Consider the following 19,649-nt stretch of genomic DNA (forward strand, 5'->3'; position numbering starts at 1 on the left):
CTGAATAACACATAAACATATCTATGTCACATCTTGTGTGAGGACTCAGTTGTAGGTAACCAGCAAAATCCCTGTTGAGGGCTGTTGAACAGGCACGTGAATTAACAGGAAATCTCCATCATGTAGGACAGTGTAAGGACCCAAGAATTTTTAGATGGGGAATAAAGTGTCCAGGGATCTTGCTGTCACTGAGTGTTGTTATTACAAGCAGTAAAAGTTGCTAGTAATATTAACAATGTTCTAGTGGGAGTGGACCTTGCTGACAAAGGTCAGAGACATCCCTTAACATCACTGCAAGCTACAGTCACTGTTTTTGCAAGTTTGATGTTTTCTTAAATATCCTGTTTGTAGAAATTTAGAAAAAAAATACAGACCATAGTAGGAGAACACATTTATATTCTTCATCTGTTAGACAGTTTCAGAAATAGACAAACATTTAGGAAGCTGTTTATCAGCTAATGAGCTAGTACATCCACTAGTGACAGTTTCCTTTGGAATGAATTAAATGCAACTTTTTTCCATTGCTGAAATCCAGAATTGTTACCAAACAAAAATGTACTGTGCAATTAAGCTGGAAACTCAGGAAAAGAAGTATCAATATAAAAATGAATAAACATAAGGTCAGTATTCAGCAAGGACATACATTTGGTATGTGGAATGACCATATAGGCAGTATTACCTAGAAGGATCTTCAGTGCTGTGTCTCAGTGATCTAACTACTTGAATTCCTGGACAACAATAGATGGAAAAGAGGAATGACTTTGTCATTCTCCCTGAATTGCTGCTATTATTTATAAAGCATAATAGTCAGTGTTGATAATTTATGAGCAATATAAAAATAGTCTGAATGATCAATGACTGTCATGTCACTGTAGTATTTACAAACCAGCAATTTTACAAGACATTTAACTAAGGTCCTGGGAGTTTTACAGTACAAAGGATTTTACAGCTGGGGGAGAAGTCTGGTTTAATTTACTTGAATTGGAGCAAAGTGGCACAAGTACAAAGAAGTTTATTAGCAGCATATTTGAATAGTTGCTTTCTGACCTAAGAAACCAATTGCCTCTAATGAGACCAAAGGTAGTCATTACTTCCAGGACCTTTTAAAATGAATTAAACAAATTTTTGTTTATGTGTAAGGATCAGTTGAGGACAGCTTCTCTTGCTGATAGAGTACATGTTTCCCAGTTTCTTTGCAAGGACCCAAACGGAACTGGCAAGAAAAGTAGCTTTTCCAAAGAAAGCAGGGGAACCTGACTGTCTTCTCAGGTCTGAATTAGAAACATCTGAAATGCAAAAATCCCAAGAAGCTCACACTATGACAAACTGTAAGATTTATAAAAGGCAGAGAGCATTTAAAATAGAGCTACATTTGGCTTTTCTGAGCTAGTGTAGAGTAGTCTAGAGGAGGTGAAAATCTACAGGATCTGCCAAGCTCATAATTTCTGCGGCGAGGAAAACTTTCAGGGCACAGCTGGTAGCAGTGGCTTTTTCTATTTCTCCTCTCCCTCTTCCCCATGTGCATACTGAACCTGACTGTAAGTAGTGCACCAGGAGAAGAAAAAGAGGTGCATAGTGGGGAAGAAAATTACAGGAGCTGACACCAATGTTCTGACCTGCCTGTTGGTCAGCACACCACCAAATCCCCTCTGAGGTTCAGGGATTGCAACCTCCAGTGACACAGCACCATAATTTACCTTTCTAGATGTGATCAGTGTACTTACGTGTTTGCCATTTGACTTAGTAAACTATTTGTTGTAAAAATATTCACTTAGATAACTGATTAATAGATTCATTTCCTCATGTATAAAGCTAGAGAATGATATTCAGACCTTAGTCTCAAATTCCACTATTGACATTTAAATTGTGATTGAAGTGAGTTCTGGGTCATTATCCAAGTAGAAACAGAGCAAAAATATCAATTCCTACTAGATGTTGATGAAAGTGGAAAAAGAAGATAAAACTCTCCTCTGTCTTTTAAGATTTGAGTGAGTGAACTTTGGGACTTTGGGGATTTTTCTTTTTTTTATTTCTTTTTTTTTCCTTTGCAGAGCTTAGCAGTGCAATAACTGTGCTGTGTCATTTTTTCTGAAGCATAAACTATTTGCTTTTTTCCCTCAGATTGTTATAATGGAGGTCCAAGGTTTAAAGTCAGTTGCTCCCAATCGGATTGTCTACTGCACCATGGAAGTGGAAGGGGGCGAGAAGCTTCAGACAGACCAAGCAGAAGCTTCCAGGCCACAGTAAGCCACTCTGCTGTTGCTGCACCCAGTATCTCTTTTCTGTGATGGGACAACTTGTCTGATTATCTTTACAATTTTTACAATTAGCTTGGTGCTAGGCTATGTGAAGTTTTTTTCCTGGGTAGTTATCTTAAATTCTTTCTGAAAAATTAAAATACAAATAATAGTTATTTCAGGTGAAGTAAGTAAAAAGTGTGGATTCTGTCCAAATGAAAGGCCTTGAATGTATAGATGAGGAAAAGAACTAGAGACTGCATCCTCCAAAAATACAAACCTCTTGATAGATGTTAGCCCGAGGTGATTTTATGTATTCTAGGTTAATGTGCAGGTGGCCTTGTGGAGTGTAACTTGTACAATTGGAGGGAAATCAATACTCAGTAATCAGTCTTGACAAAACTTGCTCACCTGCTGAGCCTATTTCATTTTAAATTATAGGATCCACTTCTTTCAATTAATTTTTGATGGAGGCAGTCAGTAAACTGACTTTGAGGGGGTAACATCATACCGTCTGTAGTTGACCCAGTTAGTGTAGCAGAGAGTAAGAAATTAAATTGGTTGATTTGTTTGACCTGCACACTGTCTTCAGACACTTTTCTCTCTGTTAAAATGTCATTTGGAATCTTCTGTAGATAACTTTCCAGACAGCATGTTGGGATTATCAGACAGCATGTTGGGATTTTACTGGCACCATAGTGTGCCTTGTGAAAGACAATTTAATAATTGCAGTTGTTACAATAGCTGATAAAATGTCTTCTCTGGAATTGGGGTGGTAGTTTCTATTCCATTCGGACCACAAAGACAGACTTTTGTTAGGCAAAATTACAAGCCACATTTTATCTGTCTCTTCTAGGGGTGGGAGTAGGAAGAGATCTAATCTGGTGGACTTTCTTCTTGCTGCGGTGAATTTCCTTGGCAAGTAAGCCAGCAGCAAATTAAAACAGCTTTGCAGAACACTAAGTATGTGGGACAAGCTGTAAAATTCATTTGTTGTGGTCCCTGGCTGTGTTCCTTCTCCAGGGTATAGGAATGCTTATTCTTACCATTTCCATGTACTACCTGAGGACCTTCTAAGAGGAACAATGATGCAAAAGACACACAGATGCTCACATTGAAGCAAGGTCATAAGTGGGTATTCAACATCACCTGCTCATTTTTTAACTGTTTGGGCTTTTCTCTGGTGGCTTAGGGTCCCACAAGACCCATGAGGCTTTTTCATGGAGGGCACAGCTCCAAACTGTCCTTTGTCTTCAAAATCAGAGTTGCTCTCATAGTGTTCTCTGCAACAAGTGCGTACAGCCTTTGCCTGCTGTCACAGCCAAGGTTCTTGTTTCTTCTGATGGTGTATTTCTGTTTTTCCTTACCCTTGTTAGGGTCTGTTTAAAATGCTTGGCTAACCTCTGATGTCATTGGTATGAGTCTTTAAATACACAAATATTGGAATTTTGGGCCTTTTTATCTTCCTGTCAGAAAACAGTCTGTGGATGTTGAGGGTATTTTTTCTCTAGCTTTTTCCAGATATGATGAACAAAACATGACAGCAGTGGTTCACAGTCAGTTCATGGCTTACTTATTTCATACTGCAGGTTAAGGTAAGGGTAAAATCAATCAGAAATGTGTAGATGCATCAATTAAAAGTTACTAACAGATGAATTGATTTTCCTACCTGTAAAAGTAGAAGCTTTGTGAAAAGAAAGTTCTGGAAAAGATGCAGTCAATACAAGAATAACTGCAGTGTTTCTAGGAAATGGTGTAATGTTAGGACCTTCTCCAAGCTTGTAAACTGATTTAATGAATTTCAGGCTCAAAAGGTATGAGTTGATTAAATATGGGAGAAAGACTGATTATGGGCTATACCATATAAGTGATGTTGTATGAACCAAACTCATATGGATTTGTTAGGAAAAAGTTATGCCTTTTTAGAAGATGAATTTTTGAGTGACGCTCTGAACTCTTGAAGCACAGGAATGGGAGTTACTGGTGCTGTTGACCTGCTGTCCTGTAAGCAGTGTGACTTAAAGGGGAAAAGATTATAGAGCTCTGAAAAGTATCTAGTTTTTGTGCTCCTCTGAGTTGTACTGTTGTCCCTTTATGACAAGAGTGATTCAGAGACATTGGCATGCAGTATGATTATGAGCATTTAAAGACGTAGCTTTTGAGCACAGATAGAGATGTCGTTTGAGGCAATGGGGGAGGATATTAAATTAGACAAGCATGAAATTAGCAAATTATGAGTAAACAGTAAGAAGATGGAGGAAGCTGCCTATGGGATGGGACATGCTTTCTTCCGCAGTTTAGTTTTTCTGTTAGAGCCAAATCAGGTTTTCTTGGCAGTAGCAATATTGCTTTTATTGATTGGTGGCAGAGGCAACTAAGAGGGCTTAGCAGAGTTTAATCAGAAATTACACTGGTGGAAGAGTGCCGGTGGGCAAGCACAGCCAGACCATCTCTTTCCTGAAACAGAAAAAACAGCTGTCAGATGCCTGAGGTTCCTGCCTGCCTACTTTGCCTGCTGCTGGAGCTGGCTTCTTACTGGTGTAATTTTTGGTACTCTGTTTCTGATAAGAAGAAAAAGTATCAGTGAGACTGGAGGAGATCATAACTTCAGATTTTATGTAGGACGTGCAGCTAGGAAAGGGTACCAAAGCTCTCATCCTAAGCACAGAATGAGACAGTGATGAAAAGTGAATGATTACTGCCAGCCTGCTGTGGGAGACTGCTGGCAAGAGCTCCAAATCATGTGCTTGTCACACACATTTTTCTGTAGTCAGTTTATAGTTTTGAACTGGTAGCTACATTTGTGAAAAAAAAGCAGTATAAAGAATTATTTATGCCTATTTTTTTCATCTGTGAAACATCAGTGTATGCAGTGCAATGCTACTACTCAATCAGAAGTTTCAAAATCTTTGACAGTGAAAAGGAGAAAATGAGATACTCAGATGAATGTTTCAAAATGCCACTGCAAACCAGTGTGATCTCAGAGGGGAGATTAAGGAAAGCATGAGTCAAGTGCAGACTTAATTAATAATTTATCCACTATTCCAAAATGCTGAATATTTTCTCAATTATTTTGATAAGTTTTTATGTAAGTGTTCCTCTAAATTCCTGAGTGCCACCATAAGAGTAATAAGAAAATTAGAAGCAATGTTCTATCTTAAAGGGAAGATGCCTGATTAAAGTCCCTGGAAGGAGAACATAGTTTTCATCAGTAATAAAAGTCTTCTGGTTTCTTAACATATTTGATCCCTGTCTGCTTTCTCTCTCTTTGAATAATAACTTCGTTAGTTTGTTTTTAAGTGCTTAATTTTCTTCTTTAGCAAGCTAAATAAAGTCCTGCTTATGTGTATCTTACTGAGTAACTAATGGTCATTCTAAAATGCAAATGCTACAGAATAATGTAGTTTTACTGAGCTTATGTCTTGGAAGTTTTACAAACAGATCATTTACACAGCTTCACATGCAAACCCTATAAAATTTTTATAACTGCCTGTGAAATACTTCTTCACTCCTTCCAACTGTTTCCTGCCTTTTAGCCCTGCTGAAAATCCCTCCAACATAGCCTGTGACCTTTTCTACCAAAGATCAGCAAGCAGAGCCCTCAGAAGGCCTTTTTAGTTGTGTGAAGCTTTGCATAACTTTGTTGCTGTGATGCCACAGGGGGTCATCTGCAAAAAGCCATGCTAATTTCATTTTTCAAATGTTACTGAAGTGGCCTTGTTTTTAGTTTTGTAGACTCTGGTATCCACATTTTTTTTCTTATCCTTGCTTTTTATTCATTTTGAGTATAAAATAATGTGATTTCTTGAAAGCGTCATGTTTTAGGCATGTATAAGCATGCCTAAAAATAAAAAATGGCAACATGCTATCATTTAGCACTACATGTGACATTCTCATCACATATTTATACAATAGGAAAAGGTCATATCTTGATGAAGGAAAACTTTCATAGAGATAGGACATTCTTCATGTGAACAAGACAAATAAGATGATTATATTTTACTGCCAGTGATTGCAGAATCTTATTAAAAAGGCTGTTATATGTTAAAAGTATGTGAAGAATGCATGATTAAATCTGACTAGAAGAGGCAGGGAACCTCAGTCACTGCTGCACAAATAAAGTAAATGCTGTTCACATTTTTATGCCATATTCTACCATCATTAATTCCATAAAGTACTTGAAGTATGAGAACTTGCGGATACATTAACTAAAATTGCATAGCAAAATTTTCATAGAGCAGTTTAAAGGAAAAAAAGGGAAAAAAGGCCTAATTTCTAAAATTTAAAACTTTCTTAAGTGACATGTTTGCTCATGAAAAAGGTAGTACTTTTTAATAGGATGTTTTGAGGATGTGTCCTAAGACAACATTTCTGAAGGAAAAAAGGATTAATAACATTTATAACATGTGACAATCATTTTCCAAACATCAGAAAGTATTCTTTCGTCATCTTCATCTTCACTGCAGCTGTTAGAAGGGAATATTCGGTTTTCAGATAAAGAAGCAAACCATGGAAGAAATTAGGATGGAAGGAGATAATTAAGGTTGGTTGTATTCCCTGCTCTATTTGGATAATTAATAAAAAATGGAATCCTTATGTCACCAAGGCACGTATATATAATACATATAGAGTATTAACCGTCCTCATCTCGGGGCACTGCAGGAAAGACTAGCTGTGTATCTGTCTTCTTTCAAAATGTAATATTACACTACACGTCTCTTGCAAGGCTGATGCCAGTTTTATTTCACAGTGCAGTTTGGAAATCTTTGGGTTTGAAGATACATGTCCCACCCATGCTTTTCACCATAAGATTCAGAGCTTGGAGGAAGCCTGTTTACATGCTGCTTAATGTACAAGTTTTATCTGTTTCCATTTTCGTTCCCACCTGATCCACAGCAAATGGAACTAATATCTTGCAGGCAGACATAAGCTTTCCCTAACACTGTGCTAAGGCACATAGAGATGTGTGATCTTGCTTAAAGCTGGAAGGCATTTGGCTATGAACTGCATGGTGGAGCAAAAGCTAATTAAATTCTGCTTATAAGCAAAATGGTTTTGATCAGGCTAAGCGTTATTCTGATATAGCTACCTGATCTCTGGCTGGGTCAAAGTGAAGGCAAAGGCAGCCTGTAAAGTATCATTTAGAGGGATGTGGGCTATCAAAAAAATAAGGAGGGGTTGAGCAGGATTACCTCAAATTTTGCCTCCAGTCCCCTCCTGGAATACTTTGGTAGAGTGGATTTGAAAATTGTGTTTTAGGGTGGTCTGCATCTGTCTTATCTTTGAAAAATTTAATTATTGTTTGTGGACAATAGTTGGCATGAAAACAATTCCTTTGGATTCCTCTTAAATTTTGATATGACCTAAATGTCCTATTTACATTTTAAAAATATCCTCTTTTTGTATTTTGGTCGGAAGAGACCTTTCAAAAATTTCCTTATATTCCTTGTGAGCAATATGACACAGGTACATTCAAATTAAATGTTAAACATTTTACTAGATACAGTGTTTAAATTGGAACAAATTTTACAGCTTAATTTACTTTATGGTTGTTGTTTTGAGTAAAGAGAAATCTGTAGAAAAAGGATTTGAAAGAAAGAATTTTTTGCTTTTCGATCCTGTTCAGGCTAAGAATACTTTATACATCTCAAATGCTCATGACATTTAGAAAACAGTTTTTCACCCCACTATGGGCAGACTCTTCTCTGCTGTCGCTGTGTTAGTATGTGCATTGATCCTCAGAGGTATCAAGAGGTCCAGTACTTTTAGAATAGAGAATAGTCCACTGAACAGATGAAGAAAATATATTTATAGATCCTGAAATTTCTTAATAACTACACACCATTAAAGGTGTGAGTCTACAGGTTAATGTGCCTATTTGAAAGTAATACCAGCAGATTGAGAGTAGGAGGACAGCAAAAACAAAGACAGGGTAGTGTGGACAGCTGATAAGAGCAGTAGGAGTCAGAAAAAGCAGTAGAAAGGATTTCAGAATAAAACACACCAACTGGTCTTATGCCAACTGGAATACTGACATTTTCTGATTTGATGCTTGGCTCTTCCCTGATAACTCTGCAGGCTCAGGTAGGTCAGTCTGTTTTGTGATTTGTTTTCCCACATCTTTAGACTGACATGACAGCATCTAGCTGCTTCATCAAAGTACTGTGAGTTTATCAATGTTTGTACAACATTTTGAAAGTTTAAAGTGTCACAGAAATACAAAGTAACATGAAGCAAATAGGAGTTGCAAATTTTAACAGTGTTATGATGGATTCATAATTATCTTTTTCAAGGAAAAAGTGAATTAAATATGCATATAGAAATTTCAAGAGTATAAATGACCATGTCTTGCCTTCGTGTCCATCACCAGTCTCTAGGTGGATTTGAACCTTGGTAGGAAACAGGAGGTAATGCCTCTCATGAATTTTTCACTCAATATGTACCAGTGATTGCCAGTGCCTGGCAGTGTGTCAGTCCAGATACATACCCATGAAAATTTTCACTCTGGCTTGTCTTGGTTGCCTATATTGAAAGTGAGATGGGAAAGCAAGGCTAATAATTCATTCAGAATGTTTTATGTTTGTAATGACAATACTTGTCGTAATAGCATCCTGTACTGCTAGAGTGCACTTTTCTCCTTTTCAGTGTAGGAAGCCTAAATGAGTGTTTTTACTTAGTTGCTTATTATGCACTGAACCTCTCTTCTGGTTTGCCTTTCTGGTTTCTATTAGATAGTTTTTCATTTTAAAAAAAAACTACTAGTCACGGTCTTGTGTTTTTTTACAAGTGATTTTTTCATATATTAATAATTTTTTATGCTTAAAAATAAATGCATGGTTGTGCATAGATCATTATTAGCTCTGAGATAAACAGTAATTTTAAGGTCTATCAATTCCTTAATTTAAAACAGTTGTTACTTTACCAAAAGCAAATCCTGAAAAAAAATTGCATATTATCAGATTATTCTTTTTTCCTTTCATATTAGTCTAATTGTGTATAGGAGCTTTACAATATAGCATATCCATCAAAACACTATCCTTGCTCTTGCTGAGGTAAGGATACAGTTTGGAGCTTTCTGTTCTTGAGAAAAAATTTCCAAGAAGGGATTTCCATTGTTATGTAACAATCACCCTAAAACCCCTCAATTTTGCTGCTGAATCCATAGAAAAGGTAAAAAATTACCGAAACTTTTTTTTTTTTTTTGAGTGACTATACTAGACCATGACTCAACAAAAAAGCATTCAGAAATTAAATGATGGGCTGCTTAGTGTGTGCAGCTACAGGTGCTGAACACAAATTTTCTGTAAGGGAAGTGCTGAAGAGATGGTTTGTTAGTCTGCATTTCAAACCTCTAGTGTGCCAGGTCAAAAGTTCCCATATAGACAGAAATAAATGTTAAATGGTAAAAGACAGTAGTGTAGACTCTGCTTAGGTGGAATCAAAGGTGACCTTTAAAGGCAATTGCATGACTTTCCATGGGTATACCTTTTTTTATGTACTCTCCCTTCCTCCTGTCATTCATCTTTGCAGAACAAATTATTTTTCTCCTATCTATATTTTGTAGCTTTAGGAGCATTTTGATGGGAACCTCAGGGTTAAAACCATTACCATTGTCAGGTGCCTTCAATAGCTGACAGCCCATAAGATAGTAGCTCAATACAGAAAGTATTTATGCAATGTATCAGTGTTTCTTTTATAGGGATTGTGAAACAAAGAATCTGTAGTTCTCCTCCAGATTTGCACATAAAATAGTGGAATCACAATAACACAGGGAAGAGCAGCATCACAAAAAATTAGATGAGGTCAGTGATGAAAGGCCAAACTCATGGTTCAGTTTACCTGAGCATGGGGCTTGTCTGTGCTTTTACTGTGAAAGGATTTTATGATTTCTTTAGAACTTTCTTTATGCCTTGCTGTTCAGCTGCAGTTTAATGTACTTGCTCTGAGTGAGGAAATTATGCTCCTCGTTCTTCCATTAAAATAAATGAGTAATTTTAAAATAGAGAAATAAAAAAATATTTTCCAGGAAAAACATTTACAATGTAAATCCCATTATAAACATTATAGAAATGTACAAGCACACAATCTCTTTCCCTTGTGGTTCCAAACATTAATTCCAGATCTCACTGATGTAGGGGAGAATGCACACATAAATAAATAAAAATATATATATAAATAGTGATTGTAATGTAGCATATAAGGAATAATCTTTACCCTTTTAAATCCTTAGTGCTGCATAATAAACTTCTGTTGCATGTGCAGTAACTTTCAACAGCCTTTTTCCAAAGGGAGAAGCTGAAATATTCATATTATTTTGTATGATGGTCAAAAGAAAAAATAAGCATGCTTTTGGTTTGTATGAGATAGGTGTTAGAGTTAAATCTGTGTTTTCTAGTGTAGCATCCTGGTGTCAAGCATTTATAAATGGATTGGTATTTCTGTGCTCATAAGAGAAAATGAAATGCTTATGATATTTTTCCAAGTGTCAGCGGGGAAGAACTAGTAGCAATTAGCACCCACTAATACTCTTTTTAGGAGTCTCAGTAAAAACACCAAAATCAGATAAGTATGGATTTAACTCTATTTTTATTTGGCTGAGTTGGAGCCTCGTTGTCAAATTAGAGATTTATTGTCAGATTGCTGTGGGGTGACTTGCCCTGCTGGTTCAGCGCCTGGCTCACAGTCTCACATTTTCTCTCTCTGTCTGTATCCATGCAGCTGGACATAGTAATATGCAACACTTCATAAATTCCACACTCACACAATCCTTCACTTTCAACAGAATGTTTGTCAGACCTGGATTTGAAGTGTTTTAATGCATCAGTGTGGTTGGATGTGTCAGGAAGGTGCTGAGCCTCGTCCTTTAGTTTCCCAGCCTTACATCTCACAACTTGCACTGTGGGTAGGGTTTCTAAACTGAGGGTTATAGATACCTGTTTTTCTGCAGTTCAAGTTTGTTTCTAAACAAAGTAGAAACAGCAGAGTTGCTACAGATCTTGAAATAGTTGAAACACAAAGATATTACAGAGACCTCAACATTCTATTTCCAGTCCAGCTCTAAGATGTGCAGAGATGGAGGGCTGGTAAATCCCCTACTCCTGCAGAGCAGTAAGATGCCTAACAAACTGGCTTGGCTGGGTCTTCCTGCTCATTCCAGTTCAGTCCACATCCCTTTTTGGATAGGAAATAAGAAAACACTTCCAGAAGTCCTCTTAAGGTAATTTAATGAATAGTTAAGAAATCTGTTGAGGATATGCAGAAGACTTAAACCAAGAATCAAAGTGAGAAAGATGCAAAAGCTGGCACCAAGGAGATCAATACACTCAGGTACTGGTTTCAAAAAGGAGGTTTCCATATTGCTGAGGACAATAAGTGGTGTAAAAATTCTATGGATTTGATATTAAATCAGAAATAAAGTATTCCAGTAAATAAGGCTAAACTAAAATTTCTTGATCTTTGCTTGGAATAATAAATTTTATTAAATTCCCTCCCATGATCTCATAAAAATAGTTTTGATAAACAGAGACCATGAGTTGAATGGAAAACCTGAGAGAGAAATTTGCTGCTGTTTCCAGTGTATGAAATGTGCTCCAAACTGAAGTAGAAAAATAAATTCACTTAGAGGGGTGTGCATGACACAGTTATAAATCTCTAACTGAAATAAACATTCACCTTCTTGCTGGTGGTAGGTACTTTTGCAGTGAAGGGAAATAAACTTTGGCAGTAGATTTTGTCACTAATTACTGTATCAGCCCACGTACCTCTGACAGGAGCAGAGAAATATGGTGAAAAGACTGTGGCTTATGGTTAAAGATGAGCAAACATCAAATCACTGTGGTTTCTATAGTAAAGAGAATGAGTAGGTAAAAGCAGAAAAATTATGTAAACAAAGGAAAATTATATGGCAAAATGTGAGCTTGAAGAGGCAGAATTAGGGTTTTTTTCAGACTTGAAGTTGGTTTTAGTGGTCTCCAGTGTGCTACATGGGCTGTAGCTGACAGTGCTGTGAGCATGCTGCAGCAGTTAGTGCTGAAATTATAGTTACTTTTGAAGGTTCTTCTAGCAAGATTAAAAAAAACTAAACAAGCAACCATGCAATAATTGTAGTTATTTAACTTAACATAAATATTGCATGAGATCCATACTTGTTTTATCTAAAATTTTGCACTTCCCATCTGGACACTTTCATCACCAAAATTGTTCACATTAACAAAAATCATTGAACCAATATTCAAAAATCAATGGCTCTTCCAAAGGTGTGGAGGTGGTTGATTTTCTGTTTCCATTGCTTGCATACATTTGATAGTTAAAACGTGCTATTACAAATATGAAGCATTGCATTTTTCTATTTAGTTGAGATTTGCTGAAGGTACACTGTTTGTATATAACAATTTCAGAAGACAGATGAATTAATGTGCTTGTTCCTTCTTCTCACCCTTGCAGAGTTCAGGAGGAGAGCAAGCTTTAAGTAAATTACCTGCAATATACTTTGCCTTAAACAAGATCAAAGTGGCACCTATGAATTGCTTCTGTTCTCACAGAAAGCCAGGTTACAACTTACAGGTTTATCTGTATGAAAATTAAAAGTCAGCTGCAAGTTTTATTTTCATGCTGAAAATATTTTAGTTATTGGTGAAAAAAGTTAAAATATAAAGAAAAGTAAGTTTTCTTTATTCGACATTCAAATTCTGGAGACCACATTGTTAGTTCCTATTTAAAACAGAAAGTAGTTCAATTAAACAATTAAAAAGCTTTTGTCTTGGGAATAATATGAACAATCCTTTGTATGATGATTGACTTGATATCTGTGGTTCAGAAAAAAAAAAAATTCCGGGAAGTACTGTATTTTCTCCAGGAAAAATATCAGGGTGCAACCCCGAACTTAAAAGAAAAATGTAGATTTATCTGACCTGTACCTAGCAGTTTAGCTTTCAAATTTAAAGGAAATGTTCTGCTAAAATATTCACTCCAATTAGATTAAGCAGATGCAAGAACCAGAAATATTGATGCTTTAATAGGTGTCAATAAATGCATTTGACAGACAACAAATGTGTTGTGGAAGAAAAGAATTAGATTTTTGAGAAACAAAGTGAATGTAATTGTAGTAGCATGTAAAATCTATAAATTGAAATAAGAAATTACAGTAATGGTGCTCAAGATTTACATAATGATAATTACTGTTCATGTTCTGATTCCATGAATTATTAGGTATTCACTTAACCTATTTGCACCAATGAACTCACCAGCTCTTTGAACAGGTATATAGATCTAGAATAAATATCCAAATGTATAGAAAAAATTGATGGAATTTTACAGTGGAAATAACAAGTGATTCATTAAAATCTTATTTATTGGCTAGGAAGGCTATATTTACAATCTTGGCATTATAGGCAAGATTTATGCCATTTAATTACACAGTTTTTAGATGCTGATGGAACAGTACTTTATTCAAAGTTATTGTTGGCATTTAGATTGTAATAAATTTTAAATTGATTGTATGCTGAAAATCTGATATAATTTTTTTCCCCTCACAGATATAGAAGCTGAAAGTGATATCCATTTAAATGGAATTTGGTTAAAATTGGGTATTTTTCATAAACAGGAAGAATAAAAAAATTGCTGGTTTTTTGACTGGAGTCTGACCAGGTGTCATAAAAGAAACAGCCAGGTGGAAGAATAAAGTTGAAATCTGACAGATCATGAGCACCTATATAATTTCAAAACAGTAAAGAGTATTTCAAAATAGTCTAGTTTATGTAAACTGCATGCTTTACTCAGTCTATCTCTTATTTTGAGACATCCTTATTAAATACTGAGTTCCTGGTATCTTGTTATATTCATGGCACAATCTTTACTGATCAGAATTTTATTTCTAACAGTACTGAAGTTTATTAGGGGGTGTTGACAGTGCAAACTATAGCCAGAAAGGCCATTCTTCTTGCTATACCTCTTTTCATACTGACAAAACAAAAAAATGTAAATTGCAAATTGTTATTAGCATGAACATTCAATGGGTTAGACTGCAGCTGGGAGTCTTGATTAGGCTGTCATTTCTGACTTCTGCTTCAGTTGTTGCCTGTTGCATTCAGAGAATGCATAATAACATAATAATGTGCTTTTAAATGTACAGCATATAGATAAACTCAATCTGTCTAGATAAACTCGGTTTGTCTGGATTACCAGATTTGTCTCTTGTGTAGTTCTTTTTTGGATGGAGCAAACTAAAATGAACATGATACCTCTTCTATTTTGGCTGTGTTCTCTCAACTTCTGATTTCAAATGGTGTGAATTGATACCTTTGCAACAACACAAATCTTGAAAGAAGCAGGACTTGTGTTCTAGTAATACACAAGGAACAAAAAGATGAGCTGTGTGTACTTTGCTATTATATTGGCAGCTGATAGGAACATCAGATGCCCACAAGTAAATATGATAGTAAAGGATACAATCTTGGATTTGCCTTTGCTAACAGAACATGATTTCTCATGAGCTCTTTCATGAGGAATGATGTTAAAATCTGTGACCATCTGCTCTTAGAGATAATTTGCTTCCAAAGAAATGTTCCTAAGAGGCTATGAGAGTCAGCTGAAGTCCTAATCATCCAGGAGCATGCAGATCAGTGCATGGAATATTGCTACCATGAATATTAATTAGGAATTAATTCAGACTGGTTTTTTTCAGCCCAGGATTTTCACTTACTGCTGCAGATGGAACAAAGGATGGGAGAAATACGTCAGTCAAGGCTAGTGGTCAGATCCAATGTTAAAGGTGATTTCTGGTACTGCATGAGTGCCAGCAACAGGTGGATGCCCCCATGTTACTCCCATTCTCATCAGTCTCTCACTGTGCATCTAAGTGTGAGAAGGAGCAAATTTTCTCAGGCTCCCTGGGCAAGGCTCATGTGTGCCTCATCCCTGCCTGTTGTGTCCTGCAGAGATGGAGCCTGGGTCTCCAAAGAAAGCTACACCACTTTCTGGGAAGTTCTTTGAATCTGATGCTGGATCCCCAGCAAATGCTGAAGCACACACCTGCTGCTCGGCTTGTGGAAACTGAGTCGCTGCTGGTGATCACTGAACAGGCTGGGCTCTTCCCTTCAGTCAGCATTACCTTTTGTTTCTCTTCTCTTTTGTATGAATGGGTGCTGGCACTAGAGCTGTCTAGAGAAGGTTTGGGTTTGCTTTGTTATTTTAATGGGAGTTTCTCTTGGTTTTTTTGTGTGATCCTGTCTGTTATGGCAGGCATAGTTTAATGCTTCTGGAAGCTCAGGGACAAAAAGCTGTCAGCTGAGAGAGGGTGCAGCTATCAAAGTGCATGGATTGTGTTTCCAGTTTCAAGGTAGCATTCTTCCAGAATACTGGGAACTGGAGGCTAAACTAAAGATACAACTATCTCATCTTTTACAAAGGTGCCTTTCTCCTTGGAAATTTCATTTCTGTATTGTGACAAAACCTATGCCTGGCACCGCCTCTGGGGAAAGCAGTAGTGCTAGGCATTGTCTTATTTTGCAGCTGCAGCATCTAACATCAGATCATAAACAGGTTTTCTCCCACTCCAAAAGGTAATTTCTTGTCAGAGCTTCTATTTCAATTATCACTTTGCTGAGGCTAAAATGATGCACACCACAGAGTAAGCCCCTGTCTAACCTAGACAAAGCAAAGAAGACAAAATGTAACAAGATCCACTTGATTTGTAGTAAACCTCATTTTCATAGTCAGGCACATTCAGCCTGGACTGGTTTATACAGAACTGCTGCCTCCTTAAAGCTTTTTGGTTTTGATTATTACTTTCTAGACTTGGTCTTGAAGTCTGTAACTCATGCTCGTTGAAGCATTTGCTTTTGCCTAAAAGATCCCTTTGCTGGAAAATTGCTACTCTATGTTTATGTTACAATACCGGAGAGATTGCGTATTCTTGAATGTAAATTAAAATTACTGCTTTTTCTAAATGAGGGCCTAAGATTTTGGCTTGTGTAATATGTCCTTTTATAGAGCATACACTTTAGGTCATCTCTTTTTTTTATTAGTATCTGATAATCGTAATATCTCACACAGTGAGCAAAATCAAGAGAAACTGGAGCTGTGCTTACTTTTTGCATTTTGTTTGTACCTAGTAGCATATTCACAGTCAGTTTAATCAATGCAGTGAGCTCCATGTGGTTGTTCAGAAAAATGGAATAGTTCATTGAAGGAAGTTGCTATCTAATTTGTATAACTTTTGTTTTTTGTACCACTGGCACACAGGGAGGAGTGGGGGAAGGCATACAACCTAAGTGTCTTAACTGAGATAAGAGATTAACAACTAGAAGTCTGTCTGCCTAATTAAGGTTCTCTAAAAGCATGAAGCCTTGTGGCAGTAATTATCTTGCAGAGCTATAGTCACTCTGATAGTACTTTTTCCTTTTATTTGTATTTGTGTTTACGTTTTTCCTGCATTCTCATAGTAAGTTGTAGCGTCTCATAAAATAGAAGGTTTTCTCTGCCTGAGTCTCCTAATTTATTCATACTGTGGTCACCTGAAGTGAATTGAGACGTGATTCTTTGCTAAATTAATTTGATTTTTAAGCAGAAGATAGGGAATATATTTCATAGAAAACAAATCTCTTTATTTGCTTTCTTGCTTGTTTCTTTTATGTCTATGAAGATATAATTTCTGTTCTTTGAGTTCTGCCCTAAAAAATTTTTGGATTGATGTTTTTATGACAGAAGTTGTGCAGGAAAACCCTGATTTGTTGTATTGCAGAGAAAAGCCATTTTTTCTACACCGATGTTTGATCTTGGATGTTCAAAAATGTGCCTCCCTTTCCTTTCCCGCCCTTCTCCTCCAAATCTTGAAAATTAAGTTCCAGGAGTGAACTGATAAATATTCTGCAGGAAAGATTACAGTCCTATCACTCTCAGGCCTGTGCTCAGCCCCAGTTAAATTCTGTTGTTTTGTTTATTGCAGATGGGGAACCCAAGGGGATTTCACCACTACTCACCCTCGGCCTGTTGTCAAAGTAAAACTCTTTACAGAAAGCACCGGGGTGCTGGCACTTGAAGATAAAGAGCTGGGAAGAGTGAGTATTATGTGTAGACATGAGGAATATGTGAGAAATGATGGGTAGAAGTGTGAATATTGCTAAAACATGCCATAAAATGGTTTAAGGCCTTCAGTACCAGCCAGCTCTGCTGTGGCTCTACCAAACAGTGCTTTTTCTATATGAGGGTGACTTTTCCCAGTATTCAAAATGTGATGGGTTGACTTTGATTACCTTTCAGAAGTTTACATCAGGCATCCATGGTGGTTCTCTTTGTTGTGTTTAAAACATTAATTTCTACATGACATATAGCATTTAAGTATTTAAGCTTTTAAGTATTCAAATTAGGAGTGAAAGGGAGAGAGGTAAGACTAGGCGTGTAGTAAATGTAGCAAAAACTGGGGAAAGGAAGTACTTAAGTCGTAGAAGGATGGAGCAGATTGGGGGAGGATTGAGGGAGATAACATGTCAGAGTCAAATAAGAGCTTATTCTTGTACTCCCATAAGCTTCTCCTATGTTTTGTTGTTTTCCCTACCTTGACAGGATAATCCAAGATTGGCTCAGTTAGTGAGAGGATGGTGCTAATAATGCCAGGGTCATAGGTTTGATTGCCATACGGGCCATCCACTTAATAGCTGGACTCAATGATCCTTCTGGGCCCCTTCCCACTCAGACTATTCTGCAAATTCTGTAAATTTGTCCTTCTTAGGCCAAAATCAAGAGCTAATATATCATAGAAATAAGAGGGTAGGGTGAATGAGGAGGAGAGGGTCTGGAAATCTCCTCCTCTTCTCTTGTTGAAATTTTCCCTCTGACCTGTAGCACATGGAAAGAACCTCACATTTTGATGCTCAGTTCTACAATCAGAGTCCTGGCTGTTTCTCATTCAAGCAAGCACAACTTGTTGGAAAGAGCAGGGCTCTTCTCCACTTTGTGTCCTCTGAGCACACGTGGCTGCACAAAGACACATTCTCCCCTACATTGTGTCAGTTTTTAAGGTCAGGATGGTATGCTCAGGATTACTTCTTGCCTCAACTCCTACCCTTCTAAGGAGCTTCCAAGGCGACTTGTTCAAGGTGAAGATGGGATCTGCATGGGGAAGGTTCCCACTGGGATAATATCCAGGCAGGAGCCAGGCAGGCAGTGTGACAGGTACAGAGGAGCCCAGGGGTGCAACAGAGCAAACCAGAGTCATCAATATCTGGATTCAGAGCAACAAAAGAAACACTAAAGGGTGAACTTACAGGAACTGCATAGTGTTACTAAACACAGAGAAGTTTTGTCTCTGTCCCTCCTTGCTCAGTCCTTTCAAAGAAGCAAAAGGGAAGTCAGTGCCAAGGTGAAGGGCAGTGGAGGAGGGACTACGTGGCCATTGTGAACAGTAGCCAACATCCTCATTGCCAAAGAGTCAGAGAAGGAAGGAAACATCATCAGTATAGAGAGGCTAAGGATCACAGGTTTTAGCAGGATCCTCTGTGTGCAACCTCGAATAGCCAAAGTTCAGGTACCAGCCTTGGTCTGCTTTCTTATACTGCAGCTTGTCTGAGTTGCTAGGACAGGAGGTTCAAAATATTTAATTTAATTTTAAAGAATGAAAACATTTCAAATGTAAAATAGCTTTTGACTTACTTGGGTCCTGTGGCCACAAATGATTGGTTTGTGAGTTTTTTACTGCTTCCTCTCCCTGCACACTCCTGGATGCCTTCTGACACATCTGTGTTTGCCAGCTGGTCAAACCAGTTTACAGAAAGTTTCTTGGTTGGGAGGGGTGAGGGGAAAGAGAGAAAAACATAGGTAATTGAGAGGGGGATAGTGAGCTCAGTGTTCTGCTGTTGGAGTCTGAACCAGCTTTCCCAGAGACAAAGCAAGATGTATAAAAGATGAAGCAGGAAAGAGCAATCTTCTGTTTCAGATTCTTACTCTCCTGGTATTCTTTGGCGGAGAGTTTGCTTGCTTTTATCAGATGCTCTGAGATTTGGCAGTTTGTACCAGAATTAGACTATTAGAATAATATCTTTTTGCTGGATTTTTTTTCCCTTGTCAAAAAGGATAAAGGCCATCACCTTTTTTCCCCCCTTCCATTAAAGCTTGTGCTGAGATTTGGAATAGCAAATAGGAGTACCCAAGAGATGCCTGGATACTGCTTTTCCATTTTATAATCCACTCCTGGTTTACCAAAAATGTCAAGCCCACATCCTTGCCAAAGAATACCTTCAGTAAAAGATAAACCTCCCACAATGACCTTATGTACAGCACATGGTCCTTAGCAGCGGAAAATCACATAAAAAGGGCATGTTGGCTGTGAATTAACCTGTTTGGGTGTCTGGCCTTCTGCACCTCCCTGATCTGGTAAAACCTGAAGTTGCTGACAGACACCTTCCAGCTTGTGGGGGT

The 19,649-nt window shown here is 37.4% G+C and overlaps 1 protein-coding gene across 7 annotated transcripts in view; it reads left to right on the forward strand.

Moving 5' to 3' along the window:
- CADPS2 (calcium dependent secretion activator 2) overlaps positions 1–19,649 on the forward strand; it is a 285,481-nt gene that overhangs the window by 119,059 nt on the left and 146,773 nt on the right. For all 7 annotated transcript variants that reach the window (XM_085042221.1, XM_085042198.1, XM_085042176.1 and 4 more), the window contains exons 6-7: positions 2,122–2,243; positions 17,182–17,293. In XM_085042221.1, the coding sequence (XP_084898347.1) occupies positions 2,122–2,243; positions 17,182–17,293 (234 nt within the window). The remainder of the gene's footprint in view (positions 1–2,121; positions 2,244–17,181; positions 17,294–19,649) is intronic.

Source organism: Lichenostomus cassidix, chromosome 1Aa, assembly GCF_008360975.1.
Source record: "Lichenostomus cassidix isolate B80296 chromosome 1Aa, HeHo_3.0, whole genome shotgun sequence".
Lineage (NCBI taxonomy): Eukaryota > Metazoa > Chordata > Aves > Passeriformes > Meliphagidae > Lichenostomus > Lichenostomus cassidix.